The following is a 25,756-nucleotide window of genomic DNA, read 5'->3' on the forward strand; positions in this document are numbered from 1 at the left end:
TGTGAATGCCCCATTGCCACCCAGCTACATCCATCCTGCCACAAGATTGTGAATTGCATGCTTACTACTCTGAATCGCTCATAGACGGATGCGCCCTGGCTGTGACTAGTGATGTGCCCCGGAAATTTTTCGGGTTTTGTGTTTTGGTTTTGGATTCGGTTCCGCGCCCGTGTTTTGGATTCGGACGCGTTTTGGTAAAACCTCCCTGAAAATTTTTTGTCGGATTCGGGTGTGTTTTGGATTCGGGTGTTTTTTTACAAAAACCCCTCAAAAACAGCTTAAATCATAGAATTTGGGGGTCATTTTGATCCCATAGTATTATTAACCTCAATAACCATAATTTCCACTCATTTCCAGTCTACTCTGAACACCTCACACCTCACAATATTATTTTTAGTCCTAAAATTTGCACAGAGGTCGCTGGATGGCTAAGCTAAGCGACCCAAGTGGCCGACACAAACACCTGGCCCATCTAGGAGTGGCACTGCAGTGTCAGACAGGATGGCAGATTTACAAAATAGTCCCCAAACAGCACATGATATAAAGAAAAAAAGAGGTGCAATGAGGTAGCTGTGTGACTAAGCTAAGTGACCCAAGTGGCCGACACAAACACCTGGCCCCTCTAGGAGTGGCACTGCAGTGTCAGACAGGATGGCAGATTTAAAAAATAGAACCCAAACAGCACATGATGCAATGAAAAAAAGAGGTGCACCAAGGTCACTGGATGGCTAAGCTAAGCGACCCAAGTGGCCGACACAAACACCTGGCCCCTCTAGGAGTGGCACTGCAGTGTCAGACAGGATGGCAGATTTAAAAAATAGTCCCCAAACAGCACATGATGCAAAGATAAATGAAAGAAAAAAAAGGTGCAAGATGGAATTGTCCTTGGGCCCCCCCACCCACCCTTATGTTGTATAAATAGGACATGCACACTTTAACAAACCCATCATTTCAGCCACAGTGTCTGCCACACGACTGTGACTGAAATGACTGGTTGGTTTGGGCCCCCACCAAAAAAGAATCAATCAATCTCTCCTTGCACAAACTGGCTCTACAGAGGCAAGATGTCCACCTCCTCCTCATCGTCCAATTCCTCACCCCTTTCACTGTGTACATCCCCCTCCTCACAGAGTATTAATTCGTCCCCACTGGAATCCACCATCTCAGGTCCCTGTGTACTTTCTGGAGGCAATTGCTGGTGAATGTCTCCACGTAGGAATTGATTATAATTCATTTTGATGAACATCATCTTCTCCACATTTTCTGGAAGTAACCTTGTACGCCGATTGCTGACAAGGTGAGCGGCTGCACTAAACACTCTTTCGGAGTACACACTGGAAGGGGGGCAACTTAGGTAAAATAAAGCCAGTTTGTGCAAGGGCCTCCAAATTGCCTCTTTTTCCTGCCTGTATAAGTACGGACTGTCTGATGTGCCTACTTGGATGCGGTCACTCATATAATCCTCCACCATTCTTTCAATGGTGACAGAATCATTTGCAGTGACAGTAGACGACATGTCAGTAATCGTTGGCAGGTCCTTCAGTCTGGACCAGATGTCAGCACTCGCTCCAGACTGCCCTGCATCACCGCCAGCGGGTTGGCTCGGAATTCTTAGCCTTTTCCTCGCAGCCCCAGTTGCGGGAGAATGTGAAGGAGGAGCTGTTGACGGGTCACGTTCCGCTTGACTTGACAAGTGTCTCACCAGCAGGTCTTTGCACCTCTGCAGACTTGTGTCTGCCGGAAAGAGAGATACAACGTTGGCTTTAAACCTAGGATCGAGCACGGTGGCCAAAATGTAGTGCTCTGATTTCAACAGATTGACCACCCGTGAATCCTGGTTAAGCGAATGAAGGGCTCCATCCACAAGTTCCACATGCCTAGCGGAATCGCTCCGTTTTAGCTCCTCCTTCAATGTCTCCAGCTTCTTCTGCAAAAGCCTGATGAGGGGAATTACCTGACTCAGGCTGGCAGTGTCTGAACTGACTTCACGTGTGGCAAGTTCAAAGGGTTGCAGAACCTTGCACAACGTTGAAATCATTCTCCACTGCGCTTGAGTCAGGTGCATTCCCCCTCGTTTGCCTATATCGTAGGCAGATGTATTGGCTTGAATGGCCTTTTGCTGCTCCTCCATCCTCTGAAGCATATAGAGGGTTGAATTCCACCTCGTTACCACCTCTTTCTTCAGATGATGGCGGGGCTGGTTCAGGAGTGTTTGCTGGTGCTCCAGTCTTCGGCACGCGGTGGCTGACTGCCGAAAGTGGCCCGCAATTCTTCGGGCCACCGACAGCATCTCTTGCACGCCCCTGTCATTTTTTAAATAATTCTGCACCACCAAATTCAATGTATGTGCAAAGCATGGGACGTGCTGGAATTTGCCCACATGTAATACACGCACAATATTGGTGGCGTTGTCCGATGTCACAAATCCCCAGGAAAGTCCAATTGGGGTAAGCCATTCTGCGATGATGTTCCTCAGTTTCCGTAAGAGGTTGTCAGCTGTGTGCCTCTTATGGAAAGCGGTGATACAAAGCATAGCCTGCCTAGGAACGAGTTGGCGTTTGCGAGATGCTGCTACTGGTGCCACCGCTGCTGTTCTTGCTGCGGGAGGCAATACATCTACCCAGTGGGCTGTCACAGTCATATAGTCCTGAGTCTGCCCTGCTCCACTTGTCCACATGTCCGTGGTTAAGTGGACATTGGGTACAACTGCATTTTTTAGGACACTGGTGACTCTTTTTCTGTGGTCTGTGTACATTCTCGGTATCGCCTGCCTAGAGAAGTGGAACCTAGATGGTATTTGGTACCGGGGACACACTTACTCAATAAATTGTCTAATTCCCTGTGAATTAACGGTGGATACCGGACACACGTTTAACACCACCCAGGCTGCCAAGGCCTGAGTTATCTGCTTTGCAGCAGGATGACTGCTGTGATATTTCATCTTCCTCGCAAAGGACTGTTGGACAGTCAATTGCTTACTGGAAGTAGTACAAGTGGTCTTCTGACTTCCCCTCTGGGATGACGATCGACTCCCAGCAGCAACAACAGCTGCACCAGCAGCAGTAGGCGTTACACTCAAGGATGCATCGGAGGAATCCCAGGCAGGAGAGGACTCGTCAGACTTGCCAGTGACATGGCCTGCAGGACTATTGGCTTTCCTGTCTAAGGAGGAAATTGACACTGAGGGAGTTGGTGGTGTGGTTTGCAGGAGCTTGGTTACAAGAGGAAGGGATTTAGTTGTCAGTGGACTGCTTCTGCTGTCACCCAAAGTTTTTGAACTTGTCAATGACTTCTGATGAATGCGCTCCAGGTGACGTATAAGGGAGGATGTTCGTAGGTGGTTAACGTCCTTACCCCTACTTATTACAGCTTGACAAAGGCAACACACGGCTTGACACCTGTTGTCCGCATTTCTGTTAAAATAATTCCACACCGAAGAGGTAATTTTTTTTTTGGAACTTGACCAGGCATGTCAATGGCCATATTCATCCCACGGACAACAGGTGTCTCCCCGGGTGCCTGACTTAAACAAACCGCCTCACCATCAGAATCCTCCTTGTCAATTTCCTCCTCAGCGCCAGCAACACCCATATCCTCATCCTGGTGTACTTCAACAGTGACATCTTCAATGTGACTATCAGGAACTGGACTGCGGGTGCTCCTTCCAGCACTTGCAGGGGGCGTGCAAATGGTGGAAGGCGCCACCTCTTCCCGTCCAGTGTTGGGAAGGTCATGCATCGCAACGGACACAATTGGACTCTCCTTGGGGATTTGTGATTTAGAAGAACGTGCAGTTCTTTGCTGTGCTTTTGCCAGCTTAAGTCTTTACATTTTTCTAGCAGGAGGATGAGTGCTTCCATCCTCATGTGAAGCTGAACCACTAGCCATGAACATAGGACAGGCCCTCAGCCGTTCCTTGCCACTCCGTGTCGTAAATGGCACATTGGCAAGTTTACGCTTCTCCTCAGACGATTTTAATTTAGATTTTTGGGTCATTTTACTGAACTTTAGTTTTTTGGATTTTACATGCTCTCTACTATGACATTGGGCATCGGCCTTGGCAGACGACATTGATGGCATTTCATCGTCTCGGCCATGACTCGTGGCAGCAGCTTCAGCATGAGGTGGAAGTGGATCTTGATCTTTCCCTATTTTACCCTCCACATTTTTGTTCTCCATTTTTTAATGTGTGGAATTATATGCCAGTAATATATATCAATAGCAATGGCCTACTGTACCGTACTGCTAGATATATACTGGTGGTCAGCAAAATTCTGCACTGTCCTCCTACTATGTACTGCGCACAACTAAAATGCAGCACAGGAATGGATGGATAGTATACTTGACGACACAGAGGTAGAGCAGCGGACTACTGTACCGTACTGCTAGATATATACTGGTGGTCAGCAAAATTCTGCACTGTCCTCCTACTATTTACTGCGCACAACTAAAATGCAGCACAGGTATGGATGGATAGTATACTTGACGACATAGAGGTAGAGCAGCGGACTACTGTACCGTACTGCAAGATATATACTGGTGGTCAGCATAATTCTGCACTGTCCTCCTACTATATACTGCGCACAACTAAAATGCAGCACAGGTATGGATGGATAGTATACTTGACGTCACAGATTTAGAGCAGCGGACTACTGTACCGTACTGCTAGATATATACTGGTGGTCAGCAAAATTCTGCACTGTCCTCCTACTATATACTGCGCACAACTAAAATGCAGCACAGGTATGGATGGATAGTATACTTGATGACACAGAGGTAGAGCAGCGGACTACTGTACTGTACTGCTAGATATATACTGGTGGTCAGCAAAATTCTGCACTGTCCTCCTACTATATACTGCGCACAACTAAAATGCAGCACAGGTATGGATGGATAGTATACTTGACGACACAGAGGTAGAGCAGCGGACTACTGTACCATACTGCTAGATATATACTGGTGTCAGCAAAATTCTGCACTGTCCTACTATATACTGCACACAACTAAAATGCAGCACAGGTATGGATGGATAGTATACTTGATGACACAGAGGTAGAGCAGCGGACTACTGTACCGTACTGCTAGATATATACTGGTGGTCAGCAAAATTCTGCACTGTCCTCCTACTATATACTGTGCACAACTAAAATGCAGCACAGGTATGGATGGATAGTATACTTGACGACACAGAGGTAGAGCAGCGGACTACTGTACCGTACTGCTAGATATATACTGGTGGTAAGCAAAATTCTGCACTGTCCTCCTACTATATACTGCGCACAACTAAAATGCAGCACAGGTATGGATGGATAGTATTCTCGACGACACAGAGGTAGAGCAGCGGACTACTGTACCGTACTGCTAGATATATACTGGTGGTCAGCAAAATTCTGCACTGTCCTCCTACTATATACTACAATGCAGCACAGATATGTAGCGTTTTTCAGGCAGAGAACAAAGATATTTTCAGCACACTGAGCACAGATATTTGCAAGCACACTGAGCACAGATATTTGCAGCACACTGAGCACAGATATTTGCAGCACACTGAACACAGGAACTGAGAGAACACAGCCACGTCCTCTCGCTATCATCTCCAAAGCACGAGTGAAAATGGCGGCGACGCACGGCTCCTTATATAGAATACGAATCTCGCGAGAATACGACAGCGGGATGATGACGTTCGGGCGCGCTCGGGTTAACCAAGCAAGGTTGGAAGATCCGAGTCTGCCTCTGAACCGTGTAAAATAGGTGAAGTTCGGGGGGGTTCGGATCTCGAGGAACCGAACCCGCTCATCACTAGCTGTGAAACATGAGTAGATGCTAGAAAATTGGACTTGTGTGCAACTCTGGATCAAACCGACATATTCTGCTTGGGGATTAGTCAAACATTGGGATCTGATTATAGATAAGCAGTTTAAGTATCCATCAACAGGCTCCTTAGTATCTTAACAATGAAGAGAGACTTTGGACCTGATTTAGTAAGGATTCTAAGTAGCAGAATTTGAAATCCTTTTGATCACATGCTGGCCTACCCCCCCCTCCCCCCATTCCCCCCTCCGCCCCCCCCCAAGCATGCTGAAATTGCGGCCGCCAGCGTGATCGCTAAAAATAGGGAAGACTCCTGACGGCGCTGCCTGGCTGTGCCCACAGGCGGCCCGCCACCATTTTGTGATCGCAGTGGCTGCATGTGATGTCACGCAGCCGCCTGAATCATGCCCCCATCATGCCCACCCTTTGACTGCCGCCACCCCCACTTCCATCTCCGCCTAGGAAATGGAGCATTGCCACACCCCCTTCCCTTTCCCCTTGAATGCCTCTGCCTGATTGACAGGCAGAGGCGTTCCCATTTTCTGTGGGGAATCCACAGAAGTAAGTGTACGCCCACGCAGTAAGTGAGGGTGCATGCACAGGATAGGCCCTTTGCATGCGTCCATAGGGCAATCGTAAAAATTCCGGTTGGATCGATATTTGCAATCCAACTTGAGTTAGCCACTTTGTGTGTAACAGAGATGTTCTGGCTCTGTGGGAAATTGCACTCAGAGGCGGTTATTCAGTGCGTTTGCATGTGGCGGTCTTATCCATTGAGTCTGCGCATGAGCACTGGCCTGGAAGGATGTGACCGCATCATGATTAACAGCATTTCATGGGTGTAGTGCGCACATTGCAAGCATTTTCAGGGTGGCTGCACGATGTCACATGCATCTTTGTAGCGTTCCCATAAGCAGTGCAGGGACACTGCAAGATGCTATGCTGCGAATGCTTACAGCCGCAACATTCTAAAAGAAAGCCAGTGGCAGCAGGAGCATGTGTAGGCACATGTCCCACTGTTCTGCTTTTGCCTTGCTGCGTTGTGTACTCAGAAGAGCCAATGGTCTTCTCTGCTGGTCCAGCCATCTGGATGCCTGGCCATGCAGTTCCGCCACATGGTACTCTGCTCAGCCAACATGCTTAGATAAGTGTGCAGCTAGGCCACGCCCCGTGACTGGTGGCATGCCCCAAGGCACATGACCGTGCTCCCATGATGTGACCATTCCCCTTTTTTCCAATGATGGGGGCCTATATTAAACCCCAACCTTGGAATGGGCTCTTAGTTGGGTTACAAATGATTAAGAAGAGATGGTCCATAGTGGATGACTACCCAAAACCTATATGAAATGAAGTTGGTCTATAAGGAAAAAAGAAAAAGAAAAGGAGGCATTGATTGATACAAAATGTACATATTCAATTGATTTTTATTTATTTATTATTAGAACCGGGACATTGATATTGGATAAAGGTGTTCTATACATATGTTGAAAAGTACAATTGTGTATACAGTATTATTTGTTTTATCTTCAGTTGTGCCAAACAGCCCTTCTGGGTGTCCCCGGTCCCGTACAACTTGGCCGTGCTGAGCGTCTTTTTTGCTCAATATATGCATCTTATTTTCATAAATAAAAGAACTGGGAGTAATAGAACTGCAATGCTAGCGTTCAGTGATCACTGGGGTGTGCGACATTTGTGCATCCGTGTGCGACTGAATCTGTGTAACAAAGGCTGTAATGCGAGCAGCCACGGCTTTTCCTCTCGCCAAGATTCATTGTGCTTCATCTGCAACGTTGTACGTGTCATGTCTCTGGTGCGCTGTGAGTGGCTTTTTGCTGCATCTACGACATGGCTAAAACAGTGCGCAGGGGTGACATCATATTGTACACAGGTGTTTGAGGCAAATTTCGATCTTTGTGATGCTCACATGTCACAAGTAATACCTTATGTCCAAAACTAATGTGTACTATAAGTGACACGTATTCATTCTGTACAGGTCTTGCTTTATCTAATGGTGAGAACTGGAAAGTGATGAGACGATTCACTCTTTCAACGTTACGAGATTTCGGAATGGGGAAGAAAGGAATAGAGAACAAGATTACTGAAGAGGCCGAATGTTTAATACAGACATTTAAGTCATATGAAGGTGAGTGGTTACTTTATCATTTCAGAAAAGCACAGATTTTATATTAATTAATATATAAGTTATTTTTGTGTTATATGCATACATTATTACAGTCTTTTTCCCACCCCCCGCACTTATTTATCAATCTTCATTTTGTCCCACTTCATTTTACTAAAGCCAATGTATTATCTGTTCACAATTTCATGTATAGATTACTTTATATGGGGGAGTGGTGGTGGCTGGACTGAACATCCTAATTCTAAACATAATAAGAGATGCTACCATGCTGAGCCTTGTAGTTCCAGTCAGAAAAAAGAGAATGCCGGTGCAAACATAATACAAAATAATTCAGTATTTAAACTGTCTTTATTAATGTTCTTATTTTTAAACACTTTTATTGCTACCTCTCACCTATGTAGCACTATGGGCACCTCCTCTTAATGCAACACATTAACATTTGCGCTGCTACTTCTCTCTTGTGTAATGCCAGGGGCGGTTGGGCTGTGCTGGGCTGGGGGTCACGTGTTCTGACCCTTAGGAATGTTAAAACATAATACAGGTTACATTTTTGGAGGAATCGGTTAACCTCAATGCTGTGAGGCAGTAATGCTAACCATTACACCATCCGTACTGCTAGGGATACCACCTCATCCCTTTAATTCTGGACACATTAATTACACAGGTTTTGTGGCTGGCTGACTTCAAGACTCCATTTCACCTGGTTTTAATCAGCCACAGAACCTGTGTAAATAATGTGTCTAGAATTAAAGGGATGAGGTGGTAACCCTATGTACTGCCCTAAAGGAAAATGGTGGAAGTGTTGTTTAAACAGCATATTATCGGCATATGCAAAAAGGGTGATGAAAAATTAGCTAGAAAGCAAATGTGTTACGTGGACACTTTTTTTTTTTTTTTTTAGAGAAAGGTAAAATAAAAGGTGACTGCAAAGTATTTGGTTGCATGTGTATCTTCGCACCCGCGATCCATAGACTTTACATTATGCGGGCACTAGGTGCAGCTAATCGCACCCACGTTGCATGCACCCGTGCATTAGCATCACAGATAAGCTGAGCCCGGCTACATCTGTAACCCCAAGATTGTGTTTTACTGTGTTGAGAATACTTTAGAAATCAAAGTGTGATACAGTAAAACAAGAAACTACTCCGGTATACACTGTGTGCTGATTAATATGGGAAATTAAAAAGAAGCATTCTTCCAAAAGGGGCCAATGCCCACAAATGTTCAATATGGAGTGCACATGTTACAAGAAGGGGATTTACAGTTTTTGGGGCATCATAGCCCTAGCTTCCCCCCCCCCCCCCAAGTCTTAGCACTAGCCATTACCCCCCAAATCTTAGTCTTAACAGCCACCCCAGGCGGGTTAGGGTAGGGTAAGGATAAAATAATTACCTGTCCCTTATTGGCATTCTAAATGTCTGGATGCCAGTGTCAGTCATGTGACCGCTGGCATCCCCGACCGCTAGGATAACTCATCACACCCATTTGAAGGATAAACTTCTGTGTCCTGAAACCTTTTACCTCTGTTTTATTGACTTTCTAAGTCTATTGCTTTATTTAATTTTTCTTTTTGAGTTTGAAGTATTTTCATTTGACTTTTAAAATCATTTTTCTGTTTCTAGGAAAACCCTTTGATAATTTGCCCATCATCAATGCAGCTATAGCCAATATCATTGTGTCCCTGCTGCTCAGTGAGAGGTTTGAATACGATGACCCAACCATTCTCGAACTCCTGAATATAATTAATGTCAATGTGAAACTCCTGGGAAGCCCTATGGCCAGGGTAAGTTCTTTTTAAATTGCTGCTTCAGATGTTGTTGTTGTGTTTTGTTTTGTTTTTTCCTTCTGCATTCCCCTCACGTAGACCAGTCAAACTTTGATAAATTGTGTAACTCCAATGTGCAGTATGAGCTACCAGCATGCCAAATACATTAAGACTTTTTATGACTAATATCAGCAGCGGAAGCTGCCCCTAGGCTGCAGCACCGACTAAAGACTGCAGGGGGAGCCGGCCAGCACAAATAAACATACTGGTCAAGTAGCATGTAACATATGTGGTGGCTTCCTTACCAGGGGATCAGCATCCACCGCCACACTGGCCGGATCCCCCCTCTTGGGTCGGCTCAACAGCCCAGGGGCAGCAGCCACCGCTGACTTATATTAGTAATTAACCATTCACAGAGACATCTCGTATCACTATATTGCATTCAGTCAGATCATGCGGTATAGGGGGTGGAACAGGGGGCATGACAGCGCAAGCATGTCATTTTAGCCCCACTTCCACTATGCCAAGATTACTGACCCTTTCTACAGCAGCATGGTGGGGTATGCCAGTATGCCTCTAACTACTGTACATTGGGGGTCATTCCGACTCGATCGCTCACTGCAGTTTATCACTGCGCAGCTATCGGGTCGGAACTGTGCATGCCTAGCGATCACCTCTGCTTGATTGACAGGCAGAGGCGGTCACTGGGCGGGAGGGGGCTGGACGGTGGAGTTAAGCCGCCGTTTAGGGGGCGCGGTCTGGCCAACGCAGGCGTGGCCGGACCGTTGGGGGGGTGGGCCGCGGCGGCTGCGTGACGTCACACGCAGCCGCTGCAACCCGGGCAGTGAACAGGTTCTCCCGGCCAGCCACCGGAGCTGCGCTGGCCGAGAGTTACTCCACAAATGCAAAAGCATTGCCGCTGTGCGATGCTTTTGGGGGGGCCGGCACTGATATGCGGAGCGGACTAGCCCTGTGCTTGGCGTCCCCCCGCATGTCTGAGTGCCTGATCATAGCTGTGCTAAATTTGGCACAGCTACGATCAACTCGGAATGACCCCCATTGTTGTGTGACTGGATTCAAAGCTCCAAGAAACACTTCTCCCGTTGTACCCTGGCTGGGCCAATCTACAGAAGGAGTCAAACTCCTATTTTTCTGCATAACATAAGCTTGTGAGTGTGGTCCTCTCTCTCTGATTCTACTCATACTTGTTCAATTATTGTGTTTGTTCCTAATATATACACATATCTAAATATTATTAGCACACACAGTCTCTCTCTCCCTCTCCCCATCTCTCTAAAATCTATTGAATGTGGGAGTTAGGCACCTACTAAATGTAGTATTATAACTTCAGTGTTGCAAACGACCAATAAAATGGTCTTGTATTGGAGCTAAACATACTATAATCATATTATCTGTGTCTTTCTGTGGTGATCTCTATGTCAGGGCTGTAACTAGGTGTGTGTGGAGAGTGCCTTGTACACAGCGCATTTGTGGTGGAAGTGCATCGCTGTGCTGCTGGGTCAGCTGGGAGCCAGGACACTGAATGGAGGAATAAGCAAGCGGGACAGCTCCGGAGGTGAACCCTTGCTTGCCGAAGCAGCCCTGCCTCCAACTCGACTCTCCCAGTCCCAATGCACCCCTTCAGAATTTCCCTCCTTCCCAGAATGCCAATGCGGGCGTGAGTTCTTCACACGTGGCATTCTGGGAGTGGATGTGGTGGTGGAAGCGACAGCGCATTGTGTTCTACACGGGGCCACCTGCCTACCCGCCCACAAGCACCAGCCAGGCCCCCGTCTGCAGCCTGCATGAGCCCCCACCACTAAGAAGTCCTGCCGGCTGCCACCCACGCATCCCGGCAGCAGCACAGCATTCTGCCAGCCTCAGCACTGGTGGGAGAGTGCAGACCACCTTCTTTCCCCTCCCCCCCCCCCCTCCCCCGGTGAGTGCAGATGTTTCTGTCTCCTGCCTTCTCTCTTTCTCTCTCCCTTTCTGTAAAATGTGGTCTCTGCCAGCCAAATATGTAAAAAAGGGGGACTCTACTGCCGTAATGTGTAAAAGGGGGGCTCTACCTGGTGTAATGTGTGTAAGTGGCGCTACTGTGTCGAGTAATTTGAATAATGGAAACTACTGTATAGCATAATATGAATTTGTAGTATTTTGTGGCCATGCCCCTTCACCATGAAGCCACGCCTCTATATTTTTGAAGCATACCTACGGTGCGCACTGGTTCTGTTTTGTATATGGGGGGGCCACACTGATGCTGTTTCTTACACACAGTGCTAAAATGTCTAGTTACTGCACTGCTCTATGTACAGTAGTTACAAGTGCAATAGATATGGACAATGTTATTGCCATACTGTATAAACACAGGAGATTAAAAAATGCATATATTTAATAATGACTTTAAAAAAAAAAGGTATCTGAGAAGAACCAAGGAGGGTATCTTTCTGTAGGAACAAAGAAGTGGAATTTTTTTTCACTTCATTTGCATGGATTGGGTGATGGGCCTAATTCCAAGTTGATCGCAGCAGGAAATTTTTTAGCAGTTGGGCAAAATCATGTGCACTGAAGGGGGGGGGCAGATATAACATTTGCAGAGAGAGTTAGATTTGGGTGGGTTATTTTATTTCTGTACAGGGTAAATACTGCCTGCTTTATTTTTACACTGCAAATTAGATTGCAGATTGAACACACCACACCCAAATCTAACTCTCTCTGCACATGTTATATCTGCCTCCCCTGCAGTGCACATGGTTTTGCCCAATTGCTAACAGAATTCCTGCTGCGATCAACTTGGAATTACCCCCGATATGGCTACACAATACGAATCTTCATAGATGGCCCCAAAATGTCACCCAGATAAACCTAATTTTGCCAAAAGTGGGTTCATTCCTCTAATTAAACTACATTTGGTTGTTTGCACTTTATTTGCCACACTGAAGTTATAACTACACCATAGCACACTAGGGAAGTTTATTTATTAAAGATCGATTTTTATATTCATTTTTATCAATTTCAAAATGGTAATCAGTGTTGGGCTACAAGGCCTGAAACACATTTGCTAAAAGATGATTTTTTTATATTAGTATTTGATTGTTCGTAAATGTGCGCTTAAGCATTGGAAGGTCAACATCGATATTGATCTATTTTAATCAATTTCAAACAAGTGGAATTTGATCCAAATCAACCTTTAGTACATATACCCCCAGGAGTGCAGCTTTGAAGATTAGCTGTCACCATTAAATATGGTACAGGTTGAGTATCCCATATCCAAATATTCAGAAATACGGAATATTCCGAAATACGGACTTTTCTGAGTGAGAGTGAGATAGTGAAACCTTTGTTTTTGATGGCTCAATGTACACAAACTTTGTTTAATACACAAAGTTATTAATAATATTGTATTAAATGACCTTCAGACTGTGTATATAAGGTGTATATGAAACTTAAATGAAATGTGTGAATGTACACACACTTTGTTTAATGCACAAAGTTATAAAAAGTATTGGCTAAAATGACCTTCAGGCTGTGTGTTTAGGGTGTATATGTAACATAAATGCATTCTGTGCTTAGACTTATGTCCCATCGCCATGATATCTCATTATGGTATGCAATTATTCCAAAATACTGAAAAATCCGTTATCCAAAATACCTCTTGTCCCAAGCATTTTGGATAAGGGATACTATACCTGTAGTTGCTTCTGATCACTAATTGGAGACTTCACATTTTTTGGGAATTACTAATGGAGGATTATTGGGCTCCCACCATTCGTTTGGACATTTATTAGAAGTTGACTTTTAATGTTATGATATAGGTTTAACATGATTTCACAAAACTCAACTATCTATCTATCTATCTATCTATCTATCTATCTATCTATCTATCTATCTATCTATCTATCTATCTATTTCAAATTCTAATCTAGTTTTCCCATTTGCTTAAGATGTCTCTTTTCTTTTATAGCTGTACAATCTTTTCCCATCGGTGATGGACTGGCTGCCCGGCAATCACAAAGGCATCTTTGAAAACAATAGAGTGCTCGAGAACTTTATAAGAGCGACATTTACAAAGCAAAGGAAAGAACTGGATGTGAATGACCAGAGGAATCTGATTGATGCATTCCTGGCTAAGCAGATGGAGGTATCAATTACATCCTACTATTTAACATTACTCATACATAAAAATAAAATCTATGTAAAAGCATTAGTGTTTCATATACACACACAGGTTCTGAGTTGGGAAGCAAAACAAAAAGGAGTAAGTAACTTTGCAGTTTGGTAAAACCATGTGCACTGCAGGTGGGGCAAATGTAACATGTGCAGAGAGAGTTAGATTTGGGTTAGGTGTGTTCAATCTGAAATCTAAATTGCAGTGTAGAAATAAAGCAGCCAGTATTTACCCTGCACAGAAGCAATATACCCACCCAAATCTAACTCTCTCTGCACATGTTGCATCTGCCCCACCTGCAGCGCAGCATGGTTTACTAAATTGCTATCATTTTTTGGTTTGCTAACAAACCTGAATAACCCTAACCCTTAGATGCGGGATGGGTGTGTCCAATCTTAAATCTAAACTTCAATGTAAAGCTGGTCCAGCATTTGTGGGCTACATGCAAAAGCAGAAAGTATTTATTCTGCATTCAAAAATAATAAATATATATTGTAGCATGCTTTGCTGTACTTGCTTTTTTTGTACTTTTTTTTTTTTTTGATTATTTTTTTCTTATTTTGATTTGCTCCCAACTGAAAATCAGGCCCACTGAGCATGCAGATACTAAGAAGAAGACATCAAAAATTCTGGCTAGTTAAAACTGAAAGGAATTGAATATTTGACAATGACCTCTCAAGGGGGAAGACAGATGCAATGTGGTGATTAAATAGACAGTCATTAGGTTGGCCCCATATGGTTGATATGCCTTTTGTCAACAGGGTCAAAAGGTCGACATGGAAATGGTTGACACAAAAGGTTGACACAAGTTCGATTTTCTATGTTTCATCATATGTGACCACAATTATTGGAAATGTTTACCGACGCGGGCTCCCTTCCCTCACAATGCTTCAGTAAAAATGGTGCCGAGCTCCATGGCACTTAAATTAGGCAATTGGAAAATATGTGAACCCGCCCCAAAGAACTTGTCGGCCATTGCCATGTTGACATTTTGTACCTGTGGACCTTAAGCACTATCAACCTTTTCACCTTGTCGATCCAATGCATGTAGACCACATGGTGTCGACTTATTGATACTCTAACTAAACACAATCTATACAGTGGAAACGAGAGATATAGTTTGTTCTGTGAAAGGGAACATAGTGAATGCATTGGGCCTGATTTAGAAGTGAACGCAGTGCACGCAGTTGACCAATGTTTTGTTCTGTTGTGCATGCGTCTGAGTCACACCGTGTATGCCCCCCGATTGTGCACAGAGACACAGCACAGAATCAGACACACGTGTTAGAATTACAGCGGGGTGGCGGAGCTGATGTGGTCATATCATACCGATGGCGGGATCCAAAACGCTGGGAATGCCGGCAGTGGCACCAGGGCTATTCCCACTTGTGGGTGTCCATGACACCCATAGAGTGGGAATAGAACCTGGGGCGAGTGCAGCAAGCCACCAAGCCCGCAAGGGAGTTTCTAGCCCTCACCCCGCTGCCGGCATTCTGGCGTCCGGGATCCCAGTGTCGGTAATCTGATCTCTGGGATCCCGGCCGCCGGGATTCCACCCCAACCCCTTGCAATGTTTGCATACCATAATGAGGCATTCTTGGGGGTGGGAGCCAAGTCTAAATGCAGAACGTATTTACATTTCATATACTGTACACCGTATACACACAGCCTGAAGATAATTATATACAATATTTTTAAAAATTTTGTGCATGTAACAAAGTTTGTGTACATTGAACTATCAAAAAGCAAAGGTGTCGTGGTAAAAAACAAACCAACAAAAAAAAAATAACTTGTCGTCATGCTCTGTATGTCGTACATCCAACAAGTGTATGAGAACACATCTGTATATGTGGGAATAATTTTTTAATGTGTTTTTTATTTTAATAATTCATTTTAATATTACTCTTTTGCTTGAACAATTATATAGACACCGGCTAAAGTCTGCACCAACACCCAATAATCCTCTTGTTATTAATAGTGATAACACATATGTGATACACACACTGCCTATAAATATGTAAGGAGAATTGCAGGACATCATAAATGCAGTTTTGGGTTTTTTCTTTGAAGATAACAAGACATTTAAAAAAAAAAAGTGACAAAGATATGATGCAGAGCTACTGTAGTTGCAAAATTAGCATACTGTAGATTATGGAGCCAACCACACTCACACAAAGTGCAGATACAGCATATGTCCTCCTGTATGGAAGGCTGTATTTGTGCAGAGCATGACGTTACACAATGGTGCCCACTTTGTTGTCTTTTAGCATTTATTCTTTATAACGGTGGCTTATATCTTTGCACAGGAGAAACCAGAATCCACATTGTATTACCACAATGACAATCTGACTTCACTGGTGTCGGATCTGTTTACTGCTGGGACGGAGACCACCACAACCACTCTGAGATGGGGCCTCCTGCTCATGATGAAATACCCGGAAATTCAAAGTAAGAAATATACATAAGATAATGTGGTCCTGATGTGACAGATGATATGGTCCTATAAAGGCTTCAAATACAATTTTTTTTTAAAGTATTTGAGTATTTTAAGTTCATTTTGTTAGAATATGTTTTGGTATACTTATTGTCCTTCCTTCTATTATTTAAATGTGTATTGTACCTACTGTTCAACAGGCTGTATTGGGAGGGTCTGGCCGTGTTATAGCCAACTATGGTAACCTAAATATTAAAAGACTGATCTAAAGAAAAGAAGCTCTGTAGGTATTATTCAAGCAAATCACGAAAAAGTTTAATATTTTTATAATTATTTTATTTATTAAGTGCCACAAAGTGTCTGTAATAAAAAAGAAAACACACAATATAAGATTATAAGTCTCAGGACCATATCTGCCTGGAGGTCTTTAGTTTTTGCCTGTAGCAGATGTAACATAGGAACATACAGTAGAATTTGACGACAGATAAGAACCACTTGGCCCATCGAATCTCCCCATGGCACACACACACTTACACTCTAGGGTTAATTTTTGTCTGGAGCATACTTGCCTACCTGACCCTCTCCATGAGGGAGAAAATGCTCTGTTCCTGGACTTTCCTGGTAATGTATGATTGCCATCACCTGCAGTGAGCTAGATAATTAGTAAGAAAGGTGTTTCACCACAGGTGATGGCAATCATACATTACCAGGAAAGTCCAGGAACAGAGCATTTTCTCCCTCATGGAGAGGGTCAGGTAGGCAAGTATGGTCTGGAGCCAATTAATCTACCAGTATATTTTTGTGCTCGGTTAATTTTTGGTTCCCAGTATTAAAGTCTTATCACCCCATGGTGTAGCCCAAAATCAGAAACAAGCAGGACACTGTATTATAAAGGACAACTAATATAATTTATGTGGTCCTTTTATCTGTGGTTTATATGCACAATATGGAGAAACATGTCAGCAGTCACAGGATGGGTGCAGAAGGACTGACACTAAATCCAGGAAACAGTCTAATGGTCAGGACAGGTAGCAAGCTGGGAAAATATAAATCACCTTTGGTCAGGGCAGGCAGAAAATAGAATTAGGCCAGTACATGGTCCATTGTCAGGGCAGGCATCAGACAAACGATTAGCCAGAATACAAGTCAAGGTCAAAGGGACAGAGAAGTCAGCAAGGTCAAAAGCAGTCTGAGGAAGTAGCAGGTAAAGTAAAGCAGCAAAGCAGTTTCAGCTTGTTAGAGGTAGTATAACTGTAACTGGAGTGACGGCACAACCAATATTTTAGGTGAGATAAAGCAAAGTCATTCCACTGAGTATGTTGGAGTTGTAGATCAAGACCGGTATTCAGAGGTCTAACCAAAAAATTTAGCAATTGGGCAAAACCATACTGCACTGCTGGTGGGGCCGATGTAACAGGTGCAGAGAGAGTTAGATTTGGGTGGGTTATATTGTTTCTGTGCAGGGTAAATTCTGTCTGCTTTATTTTTACACAACAATTTAGATTTCAGTTTGAACACACCCCACCCAAATCTAATCTCTGCACATGTTACATCTACAGTTTTGCCCAATTGCTAACTTTTTTGGTTTGCTTACAACTCTGAATAACACCCCAAGTTCTCTATTCCCTTCACCAGGAGCATAGGGTTGTCGAGATCTATCCATGCATTGTCCACTGGGATACTGAAGTCTGTCAGGAAATGGGAGGAGAGGAAGTGGGGTAGTGAGGTGGCAAGGGGTGAGGAAAGTGGGAGGATGGACAAGGGGTGAGGGAGAGTTATGCAACATGAATGTGAAAACGGTAGAAGAGACAGATAGCATGGTGCTCAAAGGAGGGGGAAGGAGATGATGCAATAGATGTAGGATAAGAAGGTGGAGAGAAGGACTCCAATGCCACCACCTTGTAGATCACAATAAAGGGTGTGGGGGAGAGATCCTGTTAGAGCAGCAGGGGGAAGTGGTATGAGCTGGGGAGAGCCAAGATTTAGTGATGAGAGATATAGAGATAAAGTGGACATGGATGAAGGACACTTTGTTACAAACTGATCTGATGCATACACACTGACCGATCATCAGCCCGATGTGTTGTGCCTACGTCACAAATGGGTACCCAGGTGTGCTGTCAATCACCGGCGGCCTCTATGGAAAATGTACGGGAGGTCTTCAGACCGCCCGCACACACTGAACAATGCGCCAATATATCAGCATATACTCTATATTGCCCATCGTCTATACTACAGGGCCAACGCAATATGTCTGTGAACTATGTCAGTCGCAGACATGTTGGGGTTATACACCCTCTGACGCACTAATAATCTTTTGGCCAGTGTACCCAGTAACACCTTAATAATATTAGGACAGACAAACTAACTGGTCCTGACGGCACACAGCCACATGTTATAATAAACAAATACAAGTAACTGATAGACCATCACCAGCATTTTTAAAAGGGAACAAAATAGGAATCAACCACTACTTGCGCAGTGCAACTGAAAGCCCAATTTGTGTTTTTAGTTCCAAATTATAAAAAAAATTATTAATAAAGTTCACAAATAGATACAATTTATTTTGAAAATATTTTAAACATTTAAATATTTTTGTTTTAACTGCTTTTACTTTTATTGTACTTTTTTATAGCTTCTAGTGGTAATTCTTTCATTGTGGCTCTAAACTATGAATATGTGACAGAAAAGTATCATTTATAAAATACAATTAAAAAAATGGCGCTGAGCCATAATCAGTTGAAACAGCAGCCGCTGCATGTGGCTGTTACCACCTATAACCTATAGCCACCTTTATATGTTTTACTTTTTATAATTTGAAAAATATATACCTCTTTTCTGACAGAAAAAGTGCAGAATGAAATTGAAAGAGTGATCGGATCATCTCCGCCTCAGTTAGAGCACAGGAAGCAAATGCCGTACACCGACGCCGTCATCCATGAAATTCAGCGGTTTGGTGACATTGCACCAGAAAGTGTTCCGCATGCAACTTCCCGAGATGTCACATTCAGAGGATATTTTATACCAAAGGTGAGCGTCCAATTCAGAGGTGTACCGGGTCTGGTGACACCCGGCACACACTCTACATCCTGTAGTGCGCCGGAGGTGCACCTGTGGCCGAAAAGGGGGCATGTCCTAAGATGGAGGGGGTGTAGCCTCATGGGGGAACCCAGTGACATCACTCCGGGGGCAGCCATGCATCGCTTGAAGAAACAGACCAGTAAACGCAGTGTGGGCTCCCCGTGTATGACAGGAGGCGGGTGCTGTAGGATACAGTCACATGAGTATGTGAAGCAGGCATTTTGGTGTCACCCCCTCTGAGGGTGACACCTGGGTGGGGCGCACCCCCCTTCTGATGCCACTGGTTCAATTTGTCTGAATGTCACAGGGACACTGCTGGATTCACAGCAACATTCATAAAATAAAGAGAAGTAACAACCATTTTTTTTTTCAATATATTGATCAATAAAATGCAAAGAAAAACCCAATGAAAGTCTAAATAACATTCCTCCTATGTTTTATAAATGACATATACCCGTCTTTGTGTCCCGGTTGGTGCAGTGACAAGTACAGATGTAGCCACACTATGGTGCCTGTGCCCGCTGCAGCCAGTTGCAGTGCGGCGTGTTTGCACTATGCTGCGATGTGTGCCGTACGTGATGCATCGCAGCATAGATGAGCGTGGTAACATCTGTATCCTCTATCTCACCGATATGCCGGTACCTGTAACAATGCTTTTCACAGTTTAGGACAAAAGCTGGGTTTCTGTGTCACATACTTATCAAAGAATCAGCCGGCAATGGGCAATTATACTATATTTGAAGATCCGGTGACAAAGGGGTCTATTTACTAAGCCTTGGCTAGAGATAAAGGGGGTCGTTCCTACCCGATCGCTCGCTGCAGTTGTTCACAGCGCAGCGATTGGGTCGGAATTGCGCATGCACCGGCGCTGCAGTGCGCCGGCGCATGCCAGACGGCCGAAGGCCATCGTTGCCTAGCGATCGCCTCTGCCTGATTGACAGGCAGAGGCGGTCGCTGGGTGGGAGGGGGCTGGACAGCGGCGTTAAGCGGCCGTTTAGGGGGCGTGGTCCGGACAACGCAAGCGTGGCTGGACCATGGGGGGGGGGGGCCGCGGCTGCGTGACGTCAGACGCAGCCGCTGTGACCCGGGCAGCGAAGAAGGTCTCCCGGCCAGCCACAGAAGCTGTGCTGGCCGGGAGTTACTCCTCAAATGCAAAAGCATCGCTGCTGCGTGGTGCTTTTGCATTTCTCCGGGTGGGGGGAGGGGCCGGCACTGACATGCGGGGCGGACTAGCCCTGTGCTGGGCGTCCCCCCGCATGTCTGAGTGCCTGATCGTAGCTGTGCTCAATTAACACAGCTGCGATCAACTCGGAATGACCCCCAAAGTGCAGAGAGATAAAAGTACCAGCCAACCAGCAACTGCCTGACATGTCACAGACTGCATTGAGAAATGACAGTTAGGAACTGGTCGGTTGGGACTTTATCTCCGTGTGCTTTATCTCCATCCAAGGCTTAGTAAATAGACCCCACAGTCTTAAAACCTTATTGACAATGGGGGTCATTCAGAGTTGTTCGCTAGCTGTTTTCGGTAGCAGCGCGGCGATTAGGTCAAAAAGCGGCATTTCTGCGCAAGCATATGCGGCGCAATGCGCACGCACGACGTACTTTCACAATGGCTGATGTAGTTTCACACAAGGTCTAGCGACGCTTTTCAGTCGCACTGCAGGCCGCTGAGTGATTTACAGGAAAGGGGCGTTTCTGGTAGGTAACTGACCGTTTTCAGGGAGTGTGCTGAAAAACGCAGGCATGTCAGATACAAACGCAGGCGTGCCTATGAAAACGCAGGCGTGGCTGGCCGAACGCAGGGCGTGTTTGTGACGTCAAAACAGGAACTAAATCGTGTGAAGTGATCCCATGCTAGGAGTAGGTCTGGAGCTACTCAGAAACTGCTCGAAAATATTTTGCAGCCGCTCTGCGATCCTTTCGTTCGCAATTCTGCTAAGCTAAGATACACTCCCAGAGGGTGGCGGCTTAGCGTTTGCACGGCTGCTAAAAGCAGCTAGCGAGCGAACAACTTGGAATGAGGGCCAATGTTTTATCTGTTCATTAACTGCTGCAATTGCTCAGACTCAGAGACCCGCAGGAAGCTGCTACCAGCCAAAAAGAGTTTGTCAGATATATTGACTTATCATTCATTTCTTATTGACCTGATCAGAAACTGGCAAAAACAGTTTTACACTTACCTGCGCTTTGGAGGAATAAATATTACTTGTCACTGCACCAACTTATACAGTTTATAATGAGTAGGGGGGATATTGTGGCTATTTTCTCTTGTATGTGTTTTTCTTTGCATTTTATTGATTGTTATATTGAATGCATTTTATCGTAATTATGAGGCACTTTTAGAGTATTGTTATATATATATTTATAGTTTCAAGTTAAATCTGCGCACATTGGGCCTGATTCAAGTTGGATTGCAAATTCTGCTAAGTAGCAGGATTTGCAATCCATGTGACCGTATGCTGGGGGTCGCCCATAGCAGGGCAAGGCCTCCCCGCATGCTGTCCGCCACTCCCCCCTTTGATCAGGCAGAAATTGCGATCGCATCGCAATATCTGCTTGATAGTAGAAATTAGGGTTGCCTCCTGCCAGCGTAGCTTGGTTGCATCTGCAGGAGGCCCGCTGCCATCTTTCTGATTACAGCGGCTGTGTTTTATGTTTTGCTGGGATCACGCCCACGCCATGCCCCTTTTTTTGAGGACGCCACCCCTGTTTCCCTGTCTCTGACCCCGCAACGCTCCGTCTCTGCCTAGAAAACAGAGCATTGCCGCCCCTTGCCCCGCGAACTCCTCTGCCTGATTGATAGGTTGAAGCATTCGCATTTTCTGTGGGTGCCTGCAGAAAATGCGGGCGCATGCAGATGCATCCTTTTAGCAATAATTGCAGTTGGATCGTGAACAGCGATCCAACCTCAATCGGCCCCATTGTTACTTCTCTATAGGCAGTAGTGTTTGTTTTTTGTGTTTTTTTTTAATTCCCCTTTTCATTCAACTAGCTGCATTAGGTCAACTTCTATTTATATTATGGACACTGCGCCAGGGATATTTGTATTTTGTTTGTTCAGAAAATAAAGGTTTACTGGCTCTACCTACCTTGTCCGCACTTCTCTGATCAAAGCTCACCACATTTCCAGCAGTATATACTGCTGCACCTGTGTATAATGGCCATATGTATATACTGCTGCACCTGTGTATACCGCCCACATGTGTATATACTGCTGCACCTGTGTATACTGCTCACATGTGTATATACTGCTGCACCTGTGTATAATGCTCATATGTATATACTGCTGCACCTGTGTATACTGCCCATGTGTATATACTGCTGCACTAAATTAGGGAACCTCCAAGTATGTAAGTACTAGGGTACCAGGTTGGTGGAAATTGGGCAATTTTAGTGCCCTCATCCAACCCATGATTCTACATATATTTCCATAGTGCAGGGTAATAATGTCTGGTTACCACCAGACAATATGCAATATGGGGGCACAACCACTGGTTCACTTCTCCACTCTTTTCACTGCTTCAATGATGGTGGAAGGAATCCCACTCTAAGGGTCAATCTATATTTCCAGCAGAAAATCGGGGGGATCTCATGCTGCCCCCCTGATTTTTCTACAACCAACCTCGGCTTCAAGGCCTAGGGCTGGTTGAGTAGTTGGGAGTGATCCCATGCTGGGTTTTACTTTTTTTTTTTTTAGCATTATTTTGCATTTCAAATAAATACAATCATTTGTACACACCCTCCTGTCAGAGGCAGGCCATCAGGATTGTCTGATTCTAGGAAATCTGGTGTTTCTATACAGATGTGTCCTCACTATTCTCAAATCATACCAAATCGCTCCCTGTAGCCTGCCACAGATTATGTGACTATGCCACGCCATGCATCCCGCTACAGTTATGTACCGAATGTGCATCTTATTTGCAGCACAATTACAATAAGAGTGCAGCTCAGGACTACCCCTAACACTGCAACTGGCTTTACATGCAGCAGTGTGTGCAACTCAGATGTTAACCTGGGAAAAGGCAAAGGACCGATATGAGAGACCACACCATGCAGTATTGTGCATAATATGCAACTTTATACCAACTCGATTGCTTAGAATTTGTATTTTTGTCTCAATCAGTAAACTATAAGCAACTTTGGATGCAGCTGCAGTGCAACACAGACGCTAAATTTAGATACAGGTATGAAAGTATGTGAATTGCTACCTGTTATGGAGAGTCCTATACCCCTCTCAGACTGCCAGCAATAACCGGGTTACTGAACATGAACACCCAGCAACGGCGCAGTCTGAATGTGGTATTCAACTCGGTAGCAAGTAGTGTTGAGCCCAGGTTCAACCAGGCTCACAGTGCAGTGTGACTGGGTATCCAGGGTCGAGGCAACCCGACACCCGTTCTCTGCATAGGAAGAGGCGGCACTTCGGGACATTTTGGCGATGACGTCACCAACCACGCAATATGCGTGTCGAGCCACCACTCTAAAAGGAGTCTCAGCCGGCTGGCATCCGAGAAGGACCTGTGTACAAAATATCGGGTGCACCCAGGCATAGCGGTGTGAAAGGGGTATAAATGTGCCATGAATCTCACAAAATGTATAGGTGGATGAGGGCTCATCTGTACTTTTACATGGGTAACATGGTAATGGCTATTTCTATTCTACACTGTGATTTGTCGGTAGGTTTTTGGCAGTGATGGGGTTAGTAAACCGGTGGAATGAAATCCCGCCAGGAAACCACAGCAATCCGGGCACTTAGTAAATTTTCCCTAGGATCTGTTCAGTTTGGTTAATTGCATAAATGGTCAGTTTGGCTACAGACTTCATGGTTCACACTTCTGCTTGAAGAACTGGTTCTGACCAGTTGGGGGCGCTATACCAAATACTCACTGTTTTTGACTTTTTTCCTCAGGGGACCCCTGTGATGGTAATACTATCCTCTGTACTAAAAGATAAAGCCTACTTTGAAAAACCAGAAGAGTTTTACCCGGAACGTTTTCTGAACACAGAAGGGCATTTAAAGAAGACTGAAGCATTCATACCGTTCTCAATGGGTAATACACCTACTAGTTTTGGGTAGATAAGTTGAATAATGAGCAGGTCTCCGGTCTTTAAACCAGATTACAGGGTAAATTTACTAAAGCTTTTTTAAAGTGCAATAGAGAAATGATAGACAGCATCTGATTGGTTGCTGTGGGCAACATCCCCAATTCTCTGTTTTAGAAGCTTTAGTAAATTTACCCTTACATGCGAATGTTACTTGACTGATCCCTGGTCAGTAGTGCAGTTTGAAAGACAGATCTTTTGGTATGAGAATTTACAGAAGCTCACTTATCATAATTTGTATAATTTGCGCCTCTTACTGTGTTGTACCATCACCAAACTGTAAATTAGTAACCACACAAGGAAAGCAGATTTTTTTTCAATAAGGCATGAAGGGCAATAAGTACAATTATTGATAATTTCATTAAAGCCAACATGCAATCAATGTGATCTTAATTGTAAAGCAAAATGTGTGTGTTGTTTTTTTGTTTTTTTTAAAAGGCCACCAAGTTCCAGATTATACTGCCAGGTACAGTACATAGTTACTCAAAAAAGAAGCTGTGGGATTAATATAGTAGTGTAATGGGTGTAGTATGGTATGCCAGCGGTCGGGCTCCCGGCGACCAGCATACCGGCGCCGGGAGCCCGACCGCCGGCATACCGACAGTGTTGCGAGCGCAAATGAGCCCCTTGCGGGCTCGCTGCGCTCACAACGCTGCGGGCACGGTGGCGCGCTACGTGCGCCACGCTATTTTATTCTCCCTCCAGGGGTTTCGTGGACCCCCACGAGGGAGAATAAGTGTCTGTATGCCGGCTGTCGGGATTCCGGCGCCGGTATACTGTGCGCCGGGATCCCAATAAGCCGGCATACTGAAGACCACCCAGTGTAATAATACTAGAGACGGAGAGAGAGGGGCAGTATGTCCGGGAGTCAGACTGTTCAGTGAGTATATCATTTCCTAGTGTAGATTTAAAAATAAAGTCTATCCCCTGCAAAACTGTCATGTCTTAAAACTGTAGAAAAAAAATGGTAATAATAAATTCACAAAGCAATATAGATTAGTGTATTTTTTAAATTGATTTAATCTGACTGATGAACAGTGAATCTTACAACACTCAGCAACATTATTGTTAATTGTCCGGGTAATGAGTGTCTTTTTTACAATAATAATAATAATAATAATAATAATAATAATAATTAATTATTATTATCAAACACATAGGGGGGTATCCAATTACCTGCGTTCAATGACCGTGGGTAATTATATTGCTGAGGGCTATTCTATAAGCCTGATGCGACGTGCTCCTCCCCCC

The 25,756-nt window shown here is 44.6% G+C and overlaps 2 protein-coding genes across 2 annotated transcripts in view; both read left to right on the forward strand.

Moving 5' to 3' along the window:
* Positions 1-24,541, forward strand: part of LOC134909192 (cytochrome P450 2C14-like) — a 29,164-nt gene extending 4,623 nt beyond the window's left edge. The window contains exons 3-8 of the mRNA XM_063915796.1: positions 7,805-7,954; positions 9,574-9,734; positions 13,681-13,857; positions 16,191-16,332; positions 19,164-19,348; positions 24,312-24,541. Coding sequence (XP_063771866.1) covers positions 7,805-7,954; positions 9,574-9,734; positions 13,681-13,857; positions 16,191-16,332; positions 19,164-19,348; positions 24,312-24,479 — 983 coding nt within the window. The 3' untranslated portion in view covers positions 24,480-24,541. The remainder of the gene's footprint in view (positions 1-7,804; positions 7,955-9,573; positions 9,735-13,680; positions 13,858-16,190; positions 16,333-19,163; positions 19,349-24,311) is intronic.
* The window catches only part of LOC134908922 (cytochrome P450 2K6-like), a 225,376-nt gene that overhangs the window by 5,783 nt on the left and 193,837 nt on the right, over positions 1-25,756 (forward strand). The window lies entirely within an intron of this gene.

The sequence above is a fragment of the Pseudophryne corroboree genome, chromosome 4, assembly GCF_028390025.1.
Source record: "Pseudophryne corroboree isolate aPseCor3 chromosome 4, aPseCor3.hap2, whole genome shotgun sequence".
Taxonomy (NCBI): domain Eukaryota; kingdom Metazoa; phylum Chordata; class Amphibia; order Anura; family Myobatrachidae; genus Pseudophryne; species Pseudophryne corroboree.